The sequence below is a fragment of the Monodelphis domestica genome, chromosome 6, assembly GCF_027887165.1.
Source record: "Monodelphis domestica isolate mMonDom1 chromosome 6, mMonDom1.pri, whole genome shotgun sequence".
Taxonomy (NCBI): Eukaryota; Metazoa; Chordata; class Mammalia; order Didelphimorphia; family Didelphidae; genus Monodelphis; species Monodelphis domestica.
The window spans coordinates 7,108,203-7,127,982 of NC_077232.1; the positions used below are offsets into that span (position 1 = coordinate 7,108,203).

General features: G+C 56.2%; 1 protein-coding gene across 2 annotated transcripts in view; it reads right to left on the reverse strand.

Moving 5' to 3' along the window:
- Positions 1–7,726: 7,726 nt before the first annotated feature.
- Positions 7,727–19,780, reverse strand: part of PACS1 (phosphofurin acidic cluster sorting protein 1) — a 98,076-nt gene continuing 86,022 nt past the window's right edge. The window contains exons 11-24 of one of the 2 annotated variants that reach the window (XM_056801302.1): positions 18,059–18,142; positions 17,168–17,283; positions 16,943–17,078; positions 16,200–16,304; positions 15,673–15,779; positions 15,191–15,345; positions 14,945–15,055; positions 14,444–14,546; positions 14,325–14,367; positions 13,192–13,234; positions 12,962–13,097; positions 11,175–11,401; positions 10,438–10,557; positions 7,727–9,100 (exon numbers count right to left, since the gene is read on the reverse strand). In XM_056801302.1, coding sequence (XP_056657280.1) covers positions 8,985–9,100; positions 10,438–10,557; positions 11,175–11,401; positions 12,962–13,097; positions 13,192–13,234; positions 14,325–14,367; positions 14,444–14,546; positions 14,945–15,055; positions 15,191–15,345; positions 15,673–15,779; positions 16,200–16,304; positions 16,943–17,078; positions 17,168–17,283; positions 18,059–18,142 — 1,602 coding nt within the window. In that variant the 3' untranslated portion in view covers positions 7,727–8,984. The remainder of the gene's footprint in view (positions 9,101–10,437; positions 10,558–11,174; positions 11,402–12,961; positions 13,098–13,191; positions 13,235–14,324; positions 14,368–14,443; positions 14,547–14,944; positions 15,056–15,190; positions 15,346–15,672; positions 15,780–16,199; positions 16,305–16,942; positions 17,079–17,167; positions 17,284–18,058; positions 18,143–19,780) is intronic. The other variant, XM_056801303.1, reaches the window with a different exon arrangement.

A 19,780-nucleotide genomic window follows, 5' to 3' on the forward strand; every position in this document is an offset into this window, starting at 1 on the left:
TAGCAGGTTGGAGCGCCGGTCAGGCAGAAATAGCCTGGACGAACTTTGGGATGGAGATGTCTAGAACTTTGTGCATCTCACATGCTTGTGAGCGCCTGCAATTCTGCTTTGTTCGTAGAGCACAGCCTTTGGAGAGAGCCTGTTCAGTGGGATGATAAGGTCAGAAGCAAGACTCTCAGGGGTTAGGAAAGCGAGAAGGGAGAAAGTGGGGGCACTGGCTGCCGGAGAGATGGAGGACAAACGTTCTCCCAGAAGGCAAAGTTTAAGCCGGAGGTTTTCAGGACGGGGAGGTGAAGGCATGTTTGTGGACAAGGAAGTAGCCAATAGGCAGGAAAACGCTGAAAAGAAGTCATAGCATGAGGCGACACGGGCTAATCTGTTGGAGGAGATGGGATGGAATGGGTTTGATGGTTGAATGGTCAGGAGTAAGGCTGCCTCATGTGACCCAGGAAGGAGGGAGGGGCAGGAGACATCTAAGTGACTGGAGGGCAGTCAAGTATTCCCTTAATGGTCTCCTTATTTATTTGTTGTGGTTGTCTACTCCCCATTAGTCATATTGGTCCTGTCGTTTCCAAAGGCAAAGGCACTGTCATTTGCAGAGAAAAGAGAAACACAAGTAGTTCTGCTTTATTTTTATCACCAGTTACCAGCTCACCCACCTCAGACAAAGAATCCAAACCTACAAGTCTTCTTTTTCTCTCAATAGAAGTAAAAAAGCAATCAGCTTTTCCTGTTGTCTTTAGCTTGTTTCTACCTTCTGTATGAATGTGTGTGTACATATGCACAGCTTTCCAGTGCATCCACATTGATCTCTTTAGACAAATTCTATTTTTTTATCTTGTTGGAATTGTCTTTATATCTTCAGAATTTCACTCTTCAGCATCTTCCATTCCTTCTCAGTTGACCTCTCCTAAAATATCCTAGTTCACTGGGTCCTAAATCTTCTTTCCCTCTCTCTCCCTCTCCCTCCCTCTCCCTCTCTCTCTCTCTCTGTCTCTCTCCCTCTCTGTCGCTCTCTCTGTCTCTGTCTCTCTGTCTCTGTCTCTCTCTCGCTCTATTTCCAACCTGGGCCAATTTGTCCCTTCTTAGACAGCCTGATGGCTATTTCCTGCCTCCCACCCTAGCTCCTTGAGACTCACCGTATTGGGGCCACACTTAGTATAGGCATCAGATTGGATTGGCCCATTGCAGCTCAGAATTCCAGAGTTTGAGCAATTCATAAGCCTTGGCCCCCACACAGAGGGGGCTACAGGCATGCATCTCCATGCCCAATGATCCTTTATTTCCTTTGACATCCTTGAATTCTGCTTTCATAAGATAGGATTCAGGGGGCAGGTGGGTGGCTCAGTGTATTGAGAGCCAGGCCTAGAGACAGGAGGTCCTAGGTTCAAATCTGGCCTCAGACACTTCCCAGCTGTGTGACCCTGGGCAAGTCACTTAACCTCCATGGCCTAGCCTTTAGCACTCTTCTGCCTTGGAACCGATACACAGTATTGATTCCAAGATGGAAGGTCAGGGTTAAAAAAAAAAAAGATAGGATTCAAAATTATGGTATATGATGGTGATGGAATACTATTGTGCTATAAGGAATGATGCATTGATGGATTTCTATAAGAATTGGAAAGACCTCTATGAACTTATGCAGAGTAAAATAATCAGAACCAGGAGAACACTGTACACAGAGACTGTAATTGTGGGACAAAGGAATTGACTTTGCACAGTTCTGTGGGACTTACAAGAAAGATGCTATCCACATCTAGAGAAAGAACTGTGGGAGTGGAAATCCAGAAGAAAACATGATTTATCACTTGTTTATATGGGTGTAGGACTTGGGGTTTTGGTTTTAAAGGATTACTCTTTTGTAAAAATGAATAATATGGAAATGGGTTCAAGTGATAATATATCTACAACGCAGTGGAATTGCTTGTCAGCTCCAGGATGGGGGAGGGATGAGGAGAGGGAGAAAACATGAATCATGTGACCATGGAAAACACTTAAAAATTAAAAGAAAATTAAAAAAAAATAAACCCTCACCTTTTGCCTTGGAATCAATACTGTATATTGGTTTCAAGGCAGAAGAGTGGTAAGGGCTAGGCAATGAGGGTTAAGTGACTTATCCAGGGTCACCCAGCTGGGGAGTGGCTGAGGCCAGATTTGAACCCAGGACTTCCAGTCTCTAGGCCTGGCTTTCCATCCACTGAGCTACCCAGCTGCCCCCCAAAATTAAAAAAAGATAGGGTTCATGACAGACTATGCCCTCTCCTTTATCATAAACACTAGGCTGGAGGGGTCATCTTCTACCATATCTGTACATATCTGCAGCATATTCCAATAACAAAATCCCTTCTCTTTGTTTTTCCTTTGATCTTCCCCTCAGTTTGGCTCTACCTCCCCTTCTGGCTCCTAGATTACTTTTACATGAATATGCTTTCTGCATATTAAATGTTATTCCCTTCCCCTTTGACCCATTTTGTTTCTTTTGAAGATGAGATAGCTAGACGGACCCATACCCTAGTTCTGAGTTTCATCTGACCGATTCTCAGTAGCGCCTCTGAAGCCAAATTTGCCCCCTACATCAGGACTCCATGTCCTTGGCTGTCGGCTAAATGTTGGGCATACGTGTATGTAGCTTTTACCATTGGTTCCTTTCTTGGATTTTGGGTCCTGTGCTTTTCTAGGTGCCTCAACTGCATTTCTTCATTCCCTGCGGCTATTCTCTGTAGCATCTAACACTTGTGGAGTCACTCGGGCAGTTCTCTCCCTCCCCTGGGCCAGTCCCTTGTGGATTAGATTTTCACGCTGGCTGCCTGGCAGCCTTGGTTGGATATACGTCATCTCTGGCCAGAAGTCCATCAGCCCTTGCTAGCAGTCGGCTTTGATTCAGAAATCCAAACCCCATCGGCAGCCTCTACCTTCTTAGCCAGCAGTTCACGTCTGAAAGGAATTTTCCTCTTGCGCCTCCCTTGCCTTCAAAGTGCAACAGTGAGGAAAACCCAGCTTGTACGCTTGAAGCTAAAGCCTTCGGCATCGTTGGCAATCCCAGAAGTGGGTTTTCATCATCTGTTTAGATCAGTCTTGGGAGGGTTATTGTTAGGTCTTGGCTACGTGGCCCAGGAAGACAGACGGCTATGGGACAGCAAAGAGCTGCCTTTGTGCTGAATCACCCCCTACACCCACCTTTGCCTCTTCCTCTGACCCTTCCTGCTTCTGGGTTCTGCTTTATCATTCTTGGAAGGACCAGAAGCTTCTTCCACTCTTCTTTTGGAAAAGTCTCCAGTCTGTTTGTCCCCCCTCTGGTAACAAACATCCATATCTCCTCTCTCTTCCTTTCTCCCTCTCCCTCTCCGGTGCGCAGTGATCCAATCCCTTCTGTTTTAGAATCAACATTAAGAACTGGTACCAAGGCAGAAGAGAGGTAAGGGTCAGGCAGTGGGAGTTAAGTGACTTATTCTGCTAGGTCTAATTTTTTTTTAAAACCCTGTCCTTCTGTCTTAAAATCAATACTGTGTATTGGTCCCGAGGCAGAAGAGCAGTAGAGCTAGAGAATGGGATTTTAAGTGCCTAGCCTAGGGTCATACAGCTAGGAAGTATTTGAAGTCAAATTTGAACCCAGAACCTCTAATCTCTAGGTCTGGTTCTCAATCTACTGAGCCACCCAGTTGCCCCCTCCAATTTGTTTTAAAACTAATAATAACAGCTCACTTTTCCCTTTGTCTTCTTTTTGTAGCCTTCTTCCAACCTCCATTATCCTGAGGAAGGTTCAAGTCTCCCTTCTGCCCTCTTAGATCCCCCTTTTTACCCTAATGAAACCTCACTTCAGTTTCCTTTTGGGGCCCTTATTCCCCCTACGTACCCAGTGTGGAGGGTTGGCTTTCCTGTTTCTCCAGTCCCTTTGGGCTCTCCCTTGGGAGGTAGATCAATCTACACTTGGAACACAGACCAGTCATGATGCTCTGGCAGTCTAAACGGTGCATGTGAGGAATGCAGGCCCACTTGTCCTCCCAAGTGCCTGACACTTTCCAATTCATTGACTGTAGGAGTTGCATTCTGTACTTGTTCCACCCAGCCTTTTTTTTTATCTCCCAGCTACTTTCTCCTTACCTTTCTTGAGCCTCCCTCTTCAGGTTATGTTCATGAATTCTCCCTGATTCTCCTTCTAGATCCTCCTCAGTCATCCTGAATTCTGCATCACATAGTCTGGAATTAGACTCTAGATCAATATCTGGACCTGACAATTGTTCAATTTTCTTTTTCCAACTATCCCCACCAGTTTTGCTCAAACTCAACCTCTGATCTACCTGACTAGTCCAAACCTCTCGAAGTCAACTATCTTTTTCTCTTTTCTTATTTGGTACAAGTCCTTCTCTCTTCTCCCATGGAAACTGGGAGTAGAGGCAAATGAAAATCACAAAAGACATAGAAATCAGTTAAACTTCCATAGAAATTTCCATCAATAGCATCTCTTATTTTTAGTATAATCAGGTACTTCAGGTTGCCTATCTCTTATTTTATTTTCTAAAATTTTCTCCTAATTTGGTTTTGATCTTTGTTCTAAAAAGGCAATGAGGAGCAGGTAGGTAGCTCAGTGGATACAATCAAGCCTGGAGATGGGAGGTGCTGGGTTCAAATCTGGTCTCAGATGCTTCCCAGCTGTGGGACCTTGTACAAGTCACTTAATCCCAATTGCCTAGCCCTTACCGCTTTTCTGCCTTGGAACAGATACTTAATATCAATTCTAAGATAAATGGTAAGAGTTGTTTTTTTTTTTAAAGCAATGGTTGAAGTTAATGTACACAGATAGCTGATTTGGGAGTGCCCCTTCCCCACTGGTAACCATTCATTTAGTGTCCTTTACATATATGGGGCAGCTACGTGGCTAGATAGTGGATAGACCACTGGGCTTGGAGTTAGGAAGACCTGAGTTCAAATGTGGCCTCAGACACTTCCTAGTGTGTGACCCTGGCAAGTCACTTCACCCTTTTGGCCTCAGTTTCCTCATCTGTAAAATGAGTTGGAGAAGGAAATGAGAAGCCACGCCAGTATCTTTGCCAAGAAAACTCCAAATGGGGTCATGAAGAGCCAGACATGACTGAACACCAAGATATACACAGTTTCACTTTTTGGTGCTATCACTTGGTGCTAAATTCGACATTTCCTGACTTTTTCTTGAATAAAATACTTATTACCTAGAGGTGCAAAGCTTTCAGGGAGTGTCTGTAACCTCAGACTCTTGCTTCTTAAATCCTGAGCCCTATTTTCCAACATATTTTTTGCTCTCCTTGGCTATGCCCACCTTTGCCCTGAGGCAAGTCAAATGGAATTCTTTGGACGTTTCCTGCCCTGGTCCTAATCCTTTGCTATAGATATTGGCTCAGAGGCAACAATTCTCTTTGTTATGGTCTCGGACGGGCTCATTAGGAACACCATGATCCAAGAGCATCCCTGGAAACCTTCCTCGCTGTGACGCTGATGCCCGAGAAAACCAACTCCTTTACTCACCTCCCCAGGAGAACCCGAGCCAGGGTCCGGCGAGCAGAGAAGGCCCCTTTGATCTTCTGCTTTCATCGATGGCCAACAGCAGGTCACTTGGCCACCAGTCAAAGAACAGCCTTTTACGGGTGACCTCGTGCTCCCTTTCCCTGGCACAGCCACCCTCTTGGGATGGCGCCCCCAATAAAATGAGAACTTGGGAGCAAGGACTTCCCTGTTCTTTTATTTGTGCTTAGCATAAAGTTTACAAATAGGACATAGAAACCATATAATGCATTTGTCCAGAGTCAGCTATTGGTATACAGCAGGCTTTTGGCTTTTTGTATACAGACAGCAGCCTATAAATGTGTCCAGCGTAAGCACTTAAAGCTTTTCCTTCATTGATTGATTCTCCCATGAAAGGAAGAGAGCCCCTCTAGCCTGAGGGCCATTTGGCTTTTTACTTTGTTTTATGGCTTACCTAGCATGGAGCCAACTGGTAGGAAATATCTTTATTTAAAACTTTTTTTAAAGTATCAATGCTAGGACAGAAGAGCAGCAAGGGCTAGGCAGCTGAGGTTAAGTGACTTGCCCAGGGTCACACAGCTAGGAATTGTCTGAGGCCATATTTGAACCCAGTATTTCCTAACTCCAGGCCTGGCATTCTATCCACTGTGCCACCTACCTGCCCTGAGGAGCATCTTTATAATTAATCTTTTTTTTTAAACCCTCACCTTCTGTCTTGGAGTCAATACTGTGTACTGGCTCCAAGGCAGAAGAGCGGTAAGGGCTAGGCAATAGGGGTCAAGTGACTTGCCCAGGGTCACACAGCTGGGAAGTGTCTGAGGCCAGATTTGAACCTAGGACCTCCCGTCTCTAGGCCTGGCTCTCCATCCACTGAGCCACCCAGCTGCCCCCTTTATAATTAATCTTAAGACTAGTCAGAGGTTCAAGTCCAGCCTCAGACACTTCCTGCCCGTGTGACCCTGGAACAGTAACTTCGCCTAGCCTTGGCTGCACAGGAGTGATTCAAGGGTTTAAACAGACGTTGGGACGTACCCAGGACCCTCTCAGCCTGGTAGAAACGAGCAGAGCTTCTCGGGTGTTTGAGGAAAGCCGTTGGGGAAAAACAGATCAACTAGTTACCCAAATGAGCATCATCCGATGCCACAAGGTGCCTGGAGTGCTGACGGCATCTCTTCGGCCCATTGGGTCAGGAAGCTTCTAGGAGCCGCCCCATCTGAGGGGAGGGTGCGTGCAGGGGCAGAGGATGGGGAGTCTGGACCGAACCGTAGAGGCGGTAGGGAGCTGGGGCGAGTTCCTGAGGAGAGGAGTGCCGGGGTGATCATGGCCTTTCTCTGTGGGAGGTAGGAGGTGTCTGCCCAGCCCTGGCCCCTGAAGGGACCCCAACCCGGCTGCTGTGGAGATCGGAGGCCCCCCACCCACCCCCTCCCACCGACGGGCAGATGCTCCTGGTTTTGCTACCCCACCGATGTGGTCTGATGGACGCGTGACATCGGCGCAGTCGTCCCCCCAGCTTGGCCGCTGCACCCTGGGGTGCTTGCTCGGCCATCCTCCTCCTCTGTGCCATTCGCTGTTCAGAACCAGGCCCGGGCACTGCTCTCGGTTCGGGGGTCCCCGACAATCTCACGCTCACAGAGTTCTGCTGGATCCCCCGAGGGATGGGGCGAACGTGTGAGGACGCTGAAGGCCGGGGCTGCAGGGAGGCGCTGGTGAGAAGTGGGGGGGAGGGAACCCCAGCTTCCTCACTCAACCACAGACGGGCCCCTCTTCTCTGCCCGTCCCCGGCTGCGTGCTGCGTGCGTCTGACCGACTTCTGGGCAAGCGCCGTGGTCTTTAGGCCTCCCGGGCCCGGCATGGTTCCTTCGGATCCTGACGCCGGGGGCCTGGCCGTGGGCCGGCCTCCCGAGTCTCTCCTCCCGGAGCCGCTTCTCCAGAGGCTTCCCAAGCCCGAGCCCGGGGCGGAGGAGGCAGATCCCCCCAAGTGGGCAGCAGGGGGCTAAGGGGAAGGGCTCCCTCGGCCCTGGGCCGGCAGACGCTTCTCGAGGAGCGAAGAGACCAGAGGACCCGTCGTCCGGCCACAGGCAAAAGCGGCCGCTGGGCCTGCCTGCCTCGGGGAGGAGGCTGGGCCAGAGCAGCTGCTGGCGGCCCAAGAGGGGGCGGCGGAGCGAGCCGAGACGCCTCCCCTCAAGTGAGGGGCTTCTGAGCCAGCACGAGACACACGATCCCAGGCAGCTGGTAAGAAACCACCAGTTTATTGAATGAAAAATCCAACAGCAACTCCCCCCACCCCGGGCCGACCAAGAGAGCAGCTGAGCCCAGGCAAGGTGCTTTGGACAGCAGGACTGAGTGACAGGCCCGGGCACAGGAGGGCTCGGAAGGGGGAGGCCTCTGGGACGGGGACGAGCTCGGGGGCAGGAAGGGGTCCCAGCGGGCAGGCCCGAGGCCCGCAGCCCTGGCACCCGGAGTTCAATCCCCCCTCTCCGGGGAGGGAGAGGGCGAAGCTAGGGCTCGGATGCGGGCGTTCGCCATGAGGAGGACGGAGGCGGGCTGGGCCACGGACACAGGTGGAGGGATCCGAGCGGGCTCGCCTGATCTGGGAGGCTGCCCGTAGAGGGACAGGGGCCGGGGCGGGAGCAGAGAGGCCGGAGGGGGCAGGGCCTGGCACACGGGGAGTCACAGCGAACGAGGAGGAGAGAGCAGGCCGGAGCGGGGTGGCGGGGGCAGAAGCCCACGAGTTCTCAAAGACACACGCACAACATCGACAAGACATGTCCAGGGACAGCGGGGATGCTGGGCAGGGCCCCTGGGGGAGGGGCCCGGGGACTGAGGGGCCCTTCCCTACCGTGCCCAGCTAGCCAGGAGACGGGGAGCTTCGCTGGGCCGCCCCGACTGCCCCTTTCATGCTGGCCGGCCGGCCGGCCGGCTTTGTCCCTTTGGCTTCAGGCCACCCCTGCTGTCCCCCTCGGGAAAGCCGAACCCACTTGAGACGGAGATGACATTCCTGGGGTGGGGATGGGGGGGTTGAACTAACTCCTAACCAGCAGCTGGGGACCCATGGGTGCCCCTCACCAGGAAGGAGCCAGAACAAGACTTCTAGAGACCTTGGTGGCCTTAAATGCGGGGAGGCTGGAAACCAAGCAGGGGACAGGAAGGGTCTGTCCCTCGGTGGACTTGGGCTCCGGGGGGGAGGGGAGGGGTCCAACAAAGGGGTCCCCTGTAAGAGTTTGCTTAAATTCCAGTGACTGATGGGTGCCCGAGAACAAGGCTCAGGGCCCTAGAGAGGAAGGAGGGGAGACGGGGGTGGGGGGAGTGACCAACTTCCCCAGTGGCAGTGTCCCTCGGGATTGGGCAAGGGAAGAGGTAGACCCCAGTGCAAGGGAAGGGGACCTGCGGGCCCCAGGCCTGCCGGCACCGCTCCCACAGGAGGTGCCCCAAACCAGCAGATGACACGAAGGGAGAACAGTGGGGTCCTCGGCCAGGAGGCAGGGCAGTCAGGTAGGCTTGCTACTGCTGAACAGGCCCACTGGGAAATGCTTGACGTGGGTGGGCCACTGAGCAGCCAGCTGGAAAAACTTGATGTCACTCCATTCCACACCGTCGATGGACACTGATGGGGGAAAACAGGGTGAGAAATACGGGCACCTGGGGGGGAAGTCAGGGAAAGGACTGCGGGCACTCGGGGGGGATGGAGGGCAAGCACTGCGGGCACTCGGGGGGGAAGGCAGGGAAAGGACTGCGGGCACTCGGGGGGGATGGAGGGCAAGCACTGCGGGCACTCGGGGGGGGATGGAGGGCAAGCACTGCGGGCACTCGGGGGGGATGGAGGGCAAGCACTGCGGGCTCTCGGGGGGATGGAGGGCAAGCATTGCGGCACCTGGGGGGATGGAGGGCAAGCACTGCGGGCACTCGGGGGGATGGAGGGCAAGCACTGCGGGCACTCGGGGGGATGGAGGGCAAGCACTGCGGGCACTCGGGGGGGGATGGAGGGCAAGCACTGCGGGCTCTCGGGGGGATGGAGGGCAAGCATTGCGGCACCTGGGGGGATGGAGGGCAAGCACTGCGGGCACTCGGGGGGATGGAGGGCCAGCACTGCGGGCACTCGGGGGGGATGGAGGGCAAGCACTGCGGGCTCTCGGGGGGATGGAGGGCAAGCATTGCGGCACCTGGGGGGATGGAGGGCAAGCACTGCGGGCACTCGGGGGGATGGAGGGCAAGCACTGCGGGCTCTCGGGGGGGATGGAGGGCAAGCACTGCGGGCACTCGGGGGGGATGGAGGGCAAGCACTGCGGGCACTCGGGGGGATGGAGGGCAAGCACTGCGGGCACTCGGGGGGGATGGAGGGCAAGCACTGCGGGCTCTCGGGGGGATGGAGGGCAAGCATTGCGGCACCTGGGGGGATGGAGGGCAAGCACTGCGGGCACTCGGGGGGATGGAGGGCAAGCACTGCGGGCACTCGGGGGGGATGGAGGGCAAGCACTGCGGGCACTCGGGGGGGATGGAGGGCAAGCACTGCGGGCACTCGGGGGGGATGGAGGGCAAGCACTGCGGGCACTCGGGGGGGATGGAGGGCAAGCACTGCGGGCACTCGGGGGGATGGAGGGCAAGCACTGCGGGCACTCGGGGGGATGGAGGGCAAGCATTGCGGCACCTGGGGGGATGGAGGGCAAGCACTGCGGGCACTCGGGGGGGATGGAGGGCAAGCACTGCGGGCACCTGGGGGGATGGAGGGCAAGCACTGCGGGCACTCGGGGGGGATGGAGGGCAAGCACTGCGGGCACTCGGGGGGATGGAGGGCAAGCATTGCGGCACCTGGGGGGATGGAGGGCAAGCACTGTGGGCACTCGGGGGGGATGGAGGGCAAGCACTGCGGGCAGCTGGGGGAATGTGGGAGAGGACCGGGGGCACTCGGGGGTCCTGGACTCCATCCCGCCAGCCCCTCCTCACCTCTTAGCATGGTCTGCTGCTGCTTGGCTGAGCAAATGAGGCGGCTGATGCCTTCGATGACCTGGCTCTTGGAGTCCATCTCCTTCTCTCGAGGCTTCTTGCTCAGGAAGATGGTGGGCACTGCAAAGCATGCCCCCCCGTCAGGGCCACTGCAACAGCAGCCCTGGGCCTGGCCCTGCCCGTCTCGGGTCACAGGTGCAATGGGGCAGGGCCCTCCGCGCCTCCCTTTCTGGGCACGGGGGTGTGCAGAGAAAGGTAACTCCAGAGGAGAGTGACGAAGAGAAAGGAGACGGAGGGAGAGACGTGGAGAGAGGAAGAGGAAGATGCCAGCCAGGGACGGGGCGCAGCCTTCCTCCTGGCTCAGGCCCTGCCAGGCTGTCTCCCCGGGCACACACAAGGGATGGGGACCTCCCCACCTTCGCCGGCCTGGCACCATCAAGGGAATCCAAAGGCTCTTGGGGGCTTGGACGAGGAGCCTGGGCGTTCAGATGCCTCAATTCTGGCTTGTTTTGTTCCCTGACTCAAGCCAGTCAAAGGCAGTTTGGACCATGGTGGCTCTGCCCGCCCTGTTTCTAACCTCCAGCCCAAGCACCGTCTGGAGCTTCCCTAAAAGAGCCTTGGCCAAAGGCTCCCTGGCTCAGGCCTTCCCCTGTCCCTAGGACCCTCCTCCAGCACGGAGTGGACAGTCCCCGGCCTCCACTGCTTCGGGCCTCGCCTGACCCGGGGCCCCGACGCACCTTTCTTGTTCTTCTCCTTGGTGACCACCGTCATGGCCATGGTGCCAGAGAGCTGCCCCTCGCTGCCATGGGGCAGCCGAGACACCTGCACCGAGCGGAAGACACTCTTGAGGGTGTTCTTGGAGCTCGTGTCCCTCTTCTCGCCTTCCCTGCGCCGCTCCCCGGGGTGGGCCAGCCAGTAGTCGACCTGCAGGCCGATGACATCCCCGTACGGGCTGTTGGGACTCCTGAAGGCAGAGCCAAGAGGGGAGACGCTGGATGGGAGGCCATCTAGGGAGCACCAGCTGCCTCTGCTGGGCCCTGCGGGCACAAACAGCCCTGCCTGGAGGCCTGACAATCCCCCAGGGCCAGGCTGGGAAGAGGAAGCCCACACACTGGCCGATCAAGAGCCAGACTCGGGAAGGTGCGGGCGTGCCAGATCCTCCACGGGTCGGGTCCGGCCTGGCTCATCTGCCAGCTGGGGAGAGCAGAGCTTTGGGGGGAAGTCCGGCAGGAGACGCTGGGGCGTGCGTGTGCCCGCGGACCAGGCCCGTGCACTCGCTCGTGGCCTCCGAAAGGAGTCGGTCGGTGCCAAGGAGGCTGGGGACTCCTGGAGGCGCAGTGTACCCAGGGGTGGGGCGGGGGCTTCAGAGGGGCCAAGGGCCAGGCCCCTTCTGGGGGTCCTGAATGGCCAGCCTGAGGCACTGGGGGGTTGCCGAGATGTCTGAGCAGGGGAGTGACGTGCATGGAGGGACTGAGGGCTGAGCAGTGAAGAGAAGGGGCCAGGGAGGCCTCTGAAGCGCCAACAGGGCAGGCGAGTGTGACCTCAAAAGTGGGTGGTGGAAATAGAGGGGAGGTAGAGCCACGAGACCCGGCTCAGGACCCTCAAAACACCCTCCCTGGAGGGGCGAGGACCCGGGCGCTCCCTCAGCTTGGCGGCACCCCGTGCTCTCAGACGGTTTTAGCACGGGCGGATGCTTCCCTGAAGGGGGCGTCCGACATCCTAGGTACAGAGGCCGCCACCGCTTGGTCACCTCCTACTTTCCTGCCTGGCCTTCTCACTTTAAATACTGAACTAGGATGCAGAAGGGAGGCTACCGGCCAGTGTGGGGAGGGGGCAGAGCCAAGGCTGGGGCGGGAGCAGAGACGGAGGCCTCTTCCAAGGAACTGGGGGTGAGGAGACAGTGGAGAGACGGAGGGACGCCATGAGCAGCGCCGAAGGAAGCCGACGGGAGAGAGCGCAACGGAGAAATGGCTCAAGGGAAGGCGGTGCTGACCAGAGGGTCCGGAGGACTGCCGGCCAGACAAGGGTCAGTGAGGAAGTCTCCCCCGGCACGCGGAGGCTCGGAGGCTTCCTGGCAGACTCCTCTCCCAGGCCTGTGAGAGCCAAGCCCCTTGCAAAGTCTCTTGCCCCCACCTTGCTTGGCGGGGCCTGGGCCTGCCTTTAGCCCACTATGGAGATGCAGCAGAAGACAACCTCATCAGAGCTACCACCGAGCCAGGCGGGCAGGTGGACAGAGCTGAGCTCTGAGCCAGGACGGCTCCAAGGCTGCCTTTCCCCCGACATGACCCTGAAGCAAGTCCCTGAGCAGCAACAGGGCATCTCAGCTGAAAAGGGGTGCCAACCCGGGCTGGCAGAGGGAGCGTCCTCGAAGCCCTCCCCAAATCTGTGCCGAGGAGACGGATCGATCGGATTAGCCGGCTCCCAGGCCCTCCCCGGCTCTGGTTCTCTTCCTGGGTTCACATCACAGGGCATGGGGGGAAGGGAGGGGGACAGAGAGCAGAGCAGGGCCTGGGGAGATGCTTACCCAACCACAGCCAGGGTGCTGCTCATGGAGGGGGAAGAAGGGGGTGTGGCGGACGCGTCCCGACTCAGGCCAGAGCTGGAAGGCGGGGACGTGGAGGGGACAGTGAGGCTGACCACAGGGGTGTCATCGCCATCACCTGAGGGGGAAAAAGACTGGGCTGCCCAAGGAGCCCTCTTTCTCCCTCCCCACCGACCCTTCCCTGGAGGGAGGCTGAGCCACCCCCATCTTACCTGCGGTCAGGGGGGAGTCTTCCACCAGGCCCACTTTGACTACCTGAAGAGAAAGAAACAGGTCGGCATCAGCTCCTTCCCAAAGGCCGGAGGGTGCCCCCTCTGTCCTCGTGCTGGCCTGGGGTGGGCAGTGTGTCAAGGGGTGCCGACAGCCACTTGTGATGATCAGCGGAGGGCTGACAGACCCCAAGGCCAAAAGGCCAGCCCCATTTCTGAGCCTCTCCCCAAACCCTGGGGTGCAGGGCTGAGTAGTCACTCTCCTCTGCCAAGCCGTCCCAGGGGCCATGCCGGGACTTTTCTCCCCCGTCCCCTAGGAGGCTTTGCAAAGGATCCTGGGACAAGGATTTGTTTCCTGGAAAAGAAAAAAACTCAGGAGAATTCTGAGAAGGTTCTGGGGGGAGGGGGGCCTCCAAAAAAGACCAGGGAGACAGCCGAGGAGTGGCAAGAGAAGGACCCCAATGGGAGAGCGCCACTAGGGCTTTCAGGGTCACTAGACGTGCGGGCATGGACCAGGGAGCACACCTCTTGGTCTTTCCTCAAGGGCTAATAAGATTCCTGAGAGCCACGGGGGCCGGGCTCCCTACTGAGGAGGCGCTCACTCGGGATCCCCGGGGGGGGGGGGGAGGGGGCTGACAATCCAGGGCTCCAGGAAACCAGGGCAGTCTAGCAGGGGCAACAGATATGGGGAAAGGAAAAGTCCAGAAGCCCCCCCTCCCAGAGAAGTCCCTCCTGGCTCGCGAAGGCGGGGAGGGTCCTGGCAAGGCGCTACTGCCCGAGATCAGCAGAACTTTCCACTCTGGCCATTCATGCTGCGATGTTCTTCCCCAGGACCTCCTGCTAGGGGTCGTGGGACGGGCCCAGGTCTCCCTCTGAGGGCTCCAAAGGGGCCCAGTGAAAGGGGACAAAGCCCCGGGCGGCCCTGCATCTGAGCCCAGGCCTGCTAAGAGCATGCACAGGCTGCAGCACGGCCCCCTCCAGCGTCCCTGGATGTCTGCCTGACCCCAGAAGAGGACCGGTCGGCTCCCTAGGCCCCGAAGGACTCCTCCAGAGGACCTGGAGGTCCAGCCTCCCTCGGCCACAGAGAAGAGTCACTCGGGAACAGAACGCGTGATGGTGAGGCAGGGAGGACTCACCCCGATGAAGGGGATGAACTTCTGGTAAGAGTCTTCATCTTGGCTGTCGGAAGAGAGGGAGAGATGGGTGTGAGGAGGGCCCATGGGGGACGTTCCGGGGGGAGGGGGTGTGCACTCACAATTTGTGCCTGCAGGTCAGCATGGCCTCCGCCACGGGCAGCTGGTGCGTCACGCCAGCCCCGCTTACGTACTGCATCACTCGGCCCACCACGTCCAGCGACTCTGAGAAACACGGCAGGGGACGGAGGGTCACTCGCCCCAAAGGGCTGCCCGGAGCCCCAGCCCCAGCCTCCTCTGCTATTCCTTGGCCGTGCAGCCCTTCTCAGCCACTTCCTCCGGGTCATCCCTCCACTTCCCTGCCTGCCGGACCCGAGCCCCTTCTTGTCCTTCCTGGCCCGACGGCTTCCCTGCAAGCTTCGGCACTCAAGGAGGCTGGGACTGCGCAGCGCCTAAGGCTCCTCCCCAGGGCTTTAGGGGAAAGCTCTTGTTCCTCTGGAGCCAGGAACAAAGACTCCTCGTTGGGCTCCCAAGGAACCCCGATGGCTCGTGGAATAAGGGGCCCGAGGCACGGAGTGGGAGGACTGGGGACAAGTTTCTCCCCGGCCCCCTTGGGTGACTACCTGAAACGGGGGGCTCCGAGCGACTGAATAAGTCCCTCCAGGCGGGATCGAGGAAGGCGCTGCTGTACCTGCTATCCACTGAGCCCATGTACTTGGCAACAGGGTGAGAACCTGGCGGACAGAGAACTCACGGCGATGAGAAAGCCAGTTCCACGTGGGGGCCTCGCCAGCCCCACGCCACCCGAGAGGGACCCCACGGGGCCTGGGCTTCACCCCAAAGGCCTCCCCCCGGAGGCACCCACTCACCAAGCGGGACGATGAGGAATCGCATGTAACCCAGCCAGTCGGAGGTCTTGTTGGCCAAGGCCTTGACGAAGAAGCGGAGGATGGAGCTCAGGTAGCTCTGCCCGCCCACAGCCACCACCTTCACGGGCCTTGGCATCGAGGAATTACAGTTACAGCTGGTGAAGCAAGGGGCCATGGTGAGGGTCCGGAGACCTCCCAGGGCTGGGGGAGGGGGGGGCACTAACTGCCTTCTGGGAGGCCAGGCCCACGGGGCCGCTCTCCACCCTTCACCCCTGGCTGGGGGGACACCGGCCTGTCCCTTCTCCCGAGCTCTTTTCTCCATCGTCCCCTGGAGCCGGGTGTGGGGGCCACCTGGAGGGGAGGGCTTGCACCTGGCTGCTGGGCAGGAGGCAGGAGGCGCCTCTCACTCGCAGGGGTCGTTAGTGCTCGATGTGGGGGGCTGAGAGGGTCCTGGAGAGAAAGGGGGGCATTGGGGCCCTTACTATCTCTGGATTCGGGTGAGCAGGGCAGACAGCACAGCTTGGACTTCCACCGTGGAACACGTGCACACCACAGGCCTCCGCTGGTCCTGGAGCAGCTCTGCCACATACTGGAAGGGCAGCACAGCCGTGGGTCAGGCTGGCCCGGGCAGAAGGAGCGCCCCTACCTGTACCTACTGCCCTGGACACACTTAGCTCCTCTCCAGAAGTCTGGGGGCTCCCTTCTTGCCACCCATGCCCGGGGTTGGCTAAGAAATGGCAAGCGTATCCCAGGGCTTTCCAGGGCTTTGCCCGATCCCCGACACAATGATTCTGGGGAGACCCTTGGGACTCTGGGTACGACCGAAACCTCCCAAAGGGCTTCTAGCCACGGCTCTGGACATTATCGCCCTCGGTTTAAACGTGAGCAAACTGTGGCTTGGCCAAGGCTGGGCTGAGAGTCCGAGCCCAGGGAGGCCGGGCTGGCTTATGAGCTCAGAGCACTTTAGAGGCCACGGAGTGCCCCGTCCAGCCTCCCTCTTGCCCCTCACCTGGCCCTGCCAGTCCGCAGTGTTTACTAGGATGACGTTTTCTGGGAGGGCTGCGTCGGACACCAGGATCTGATTCAGCTGGTCGTATACCGCCTTCCTTGGGATCTAGGCAGAGGGGCAAATGTGCTGCGTTGGGCACTGGGCAGAAAAGGGGAGGGGAGGAGGCCTCCTGATGGAGGAATGGAGGGGAGGCCGGCAGTGAGGAGAAGGGCAGGATCACCAACAGGTGCTCACAGGGCGAGTAGCCTCCTGTCTGACCATCACCACCGGCAGGCCAGAAGTTAGCCTGCTGCCAATCTGAGGGCCCCTCGATGCCATCAGCCTTCACTGAGTGTCCTCGAGCTGGGGGAGGGGGCGGCCCAAAGGGTGCCTGAAGACCCCTAAGGCCGGAGGCGCTCTCTCAGCTCCAGTGGTTAATGGGGACTTCCTGACACCCAACCCGTGCCCTGACCTCTGGGGACAAGGAGAGCCAGGCTGACTGCTGCCCTTCCTCGAGCTGGGACCTGCCGCAGCACCACACCAGGAGGAAACCCCACAGGCTGCCCTCCTTCCCTCCTTCCACTGGGGTCAAGGCCAGATGCTTGGCAGCGGTGCATCCACAAGCACCAGCGAAGCGTTTCAGAGACACGGCCTGGGCCCGTCTTCTGTGGGGAGGGACGGGTGCTGCGTGCTACAGAGCGGAGAGCAGCCCGAAGCATGGGCCGACGGGGGAGCCGCGGCGTTCTCAGGGCCAGGGGGCCCACCTGTGTGCTGTGGCCGAGGTCAGGGGACCTCTCGCTGTCTGAACTGTTGGTCCTCTCGCTCAGGGGCTTGGAGAGCTGCCGCTCCTTCAGAGGGGTGCTCCTCTTCTGCCGGGGCGTCTGCCCCCCATCCATTTTACTGCCAGAGACGAGGAGAGGAAAGAGCGCGTGACGTCTCCCCACGAAGGGCGAGCTCCTCCCCCAAAGCTCAGCTCTGCCCTCCGGTACCTGGGGGACGCGGAGCCCTGGAGATCTGTCTTGCCAGACTTCATGGGAGTTTTGACTTTCTCGGGCACAACGAGAGTGGTGCTGCTGTCTCCAAACATGTCCTGGTCACTGATGTCCTGTCACGGGAGGGGGAAGGGAGAACACCGCTTGTTTCCCCCGACTCGAGAGCCCACCGAGGGGCTCCTGAGGAGCACAATCCCTCTGAGCGTCTCTGGTGGGGCAGGGATCTAGCCCGGCGGCACAACAGTCTCAAGAGGGGAGCTGTTGTGCCATGGAGGGCGGGCAGGAAGCTGACTCTGCCCAACAGGACTCTAAGGATCTCCCTGAAGGGGACAGTCCCTTTGATGCTGCAAACTGCAGCTCATCCCTTCTTCCCTCCCAGCCTCAGGACCACCCTGAGTGCCTCCTCATAACTGACAGGGAACCCTCTTCAGAAAGGACCCAGCCTGGACAGGCTCAATGACTTTGGAAGCATTTCCCCATTTTGTGCCTCGCTCAAGACCCGTCACCAAAAAGTTGTCAAACAAAGCCCTCTGCTGTCAGACGTCTCCCGGAGAATTAAGAATGCACAAAAAGTCAGTGAGATTGTGGCAGAAATGGTGATCATTCCCAAGGATGGATGGCATGGCCACTGGCTAAGAGCCAGGGTTGTACTGAAAGGGGAAGGAATGACCTTTGGGTGAACGGAGCAGGGACAGAGACGGATCACCAGGGAGAAGAAGCCAATCACTAGGCCCCAGGAGCCCCCCCGCTCATCTGGGAGGCACCCAGAGGTAAGGAGCTTAGAAACAAGCATTTCCTTTTGGGCACGGTTTCCACAACAGCTTGGGGCCTCTACTGTCTGGATTATGGAAGCAAAAGCCAAACGGCAATACTCTGACGCACACACACCAGAGGGTCGATCTCAGGCAGATTGTCATCTGGGTTTTTGATCCAAGAAGTTGCTTTGACTCTGTCCAGAGCAGACAATTCCATCTGCAAAAGCCCCAAGAATCAGTTACTATTTTAAAAATGGTTCCTTTTTCTTCACTTTTACCATGAGCATTGGAGGTGCTCAAAGAACATTCATCTGCTATCTTCATCATTGCATGAGCCTCTGCAGATAGGGAAAAGGTATCTGAACCTTCAAACAGTCCGGCCCTGGGTCACCCAAGGGTTACGCCTGCAGCTGAACTGAACCTGGAAATGCTAATTCTGCAGGCCCAAACCTCCAGCATCTCCCTTTGCCTGTTCCCAGTCAAGTCTGCTTCCCTAAGCCACTCTGGGCCCATCAATACCAGACTGCCTAGGAACACAATGACAAAACACTCTTCACACAAATAGTCAGACTTAAACAATTGGAAAGAGATGAACTGCTCATGGAGAGGGCAAGCCAAGAGAGCAAAAATGACAATCCTACCTAAATTAATTTACCCGTTCAGGGCCATATTAATCAAACTATTCAAAAATTGTCACCAAACTAGAAAAAAAAAACCCCGACAAGGTTCATCTGGAAAAACAAAAGGCCAAGAATACCAAGGGAATTAATGGAAAAAAATCAAGGAAGGAGGCTTGGCCATGCCAGATATCCACGCATACTATAAAGTGGTACTTATCAGAACAACCCAAAAAGGGGAAAGGACCTACTTGTACAAAAATATTTATAACAGCATTTTTGTGGTGGAAAAGGAGATGTCTGACCAAATTGTGGCCTTTGAGGGTGATATAATACTATTGTGCTCTAAGGAACGGGACAATTTCAGAAAAAAGCCGGGAAGACCTCCACGAACTGAGCAGAACCAGGAGAACGTTGTACACAGCAAGAGCAATACTGTGGAATGGTCAAATGTGACAGACTTAGCTACTCTCAGCAATACAACAATCCAGGACTTATGACAAAGAATGCTGTCCTCCTCTGGAAAAAGAACTGTAGGAGAAGGAATGCAGGTCAAAACATATGATTTTTCACTTTAATTTATTTGAGTTTTTATCTGGGGGTTTTGTTGCATATGAAATATGTCTTACATGACAATACACGTGTAACCCAGATCAAATTGCTTACCATCTCCCTGAGGGGGAAGGGAAGAAAAGGAGAGAGACAATTTGGATCTCACGATTCTGGAAAACGTATGCTGAAAATTGCTGTGTCATTGGGAAAATAAAATCTATATTAAAAAAACAAAACCCCCCAAATCCAGTCTGGTACAAGCTAAGGAAAAGAGTGGTGGATCAAGAGAATAAATCAGGCAATCAACGCCCATAGCAACTTAGTGTTCGATAAATCCAAAGATCCAAACTTTTGGGAAAGAACTCACTACCTGACAAAGACTGCTGGGAAAGCAGTTGGCAGAGGTTAGGCATGGACCAACATCTCATATTATACACCAGGATAAAGCCCAAAGGGATACCTGCTCTAGAAATAAAAGGTGGCACCATAAACAAATTAGGGGAACATGGCAAAGTTTACCTGTCAGACTTATGAATAAGGGAAGAGTTTATGAACAAACGAGACAAAGAGAACAGCAGGAAAAGTGAAATGGATAATTTCGATTACATTAAAGTCTTTGTACAAAGCCAAAGCCACCAAAATTGGAAATTGTTTTTGTAGCGAGTGTCTGACAAAAGCCTCATTTC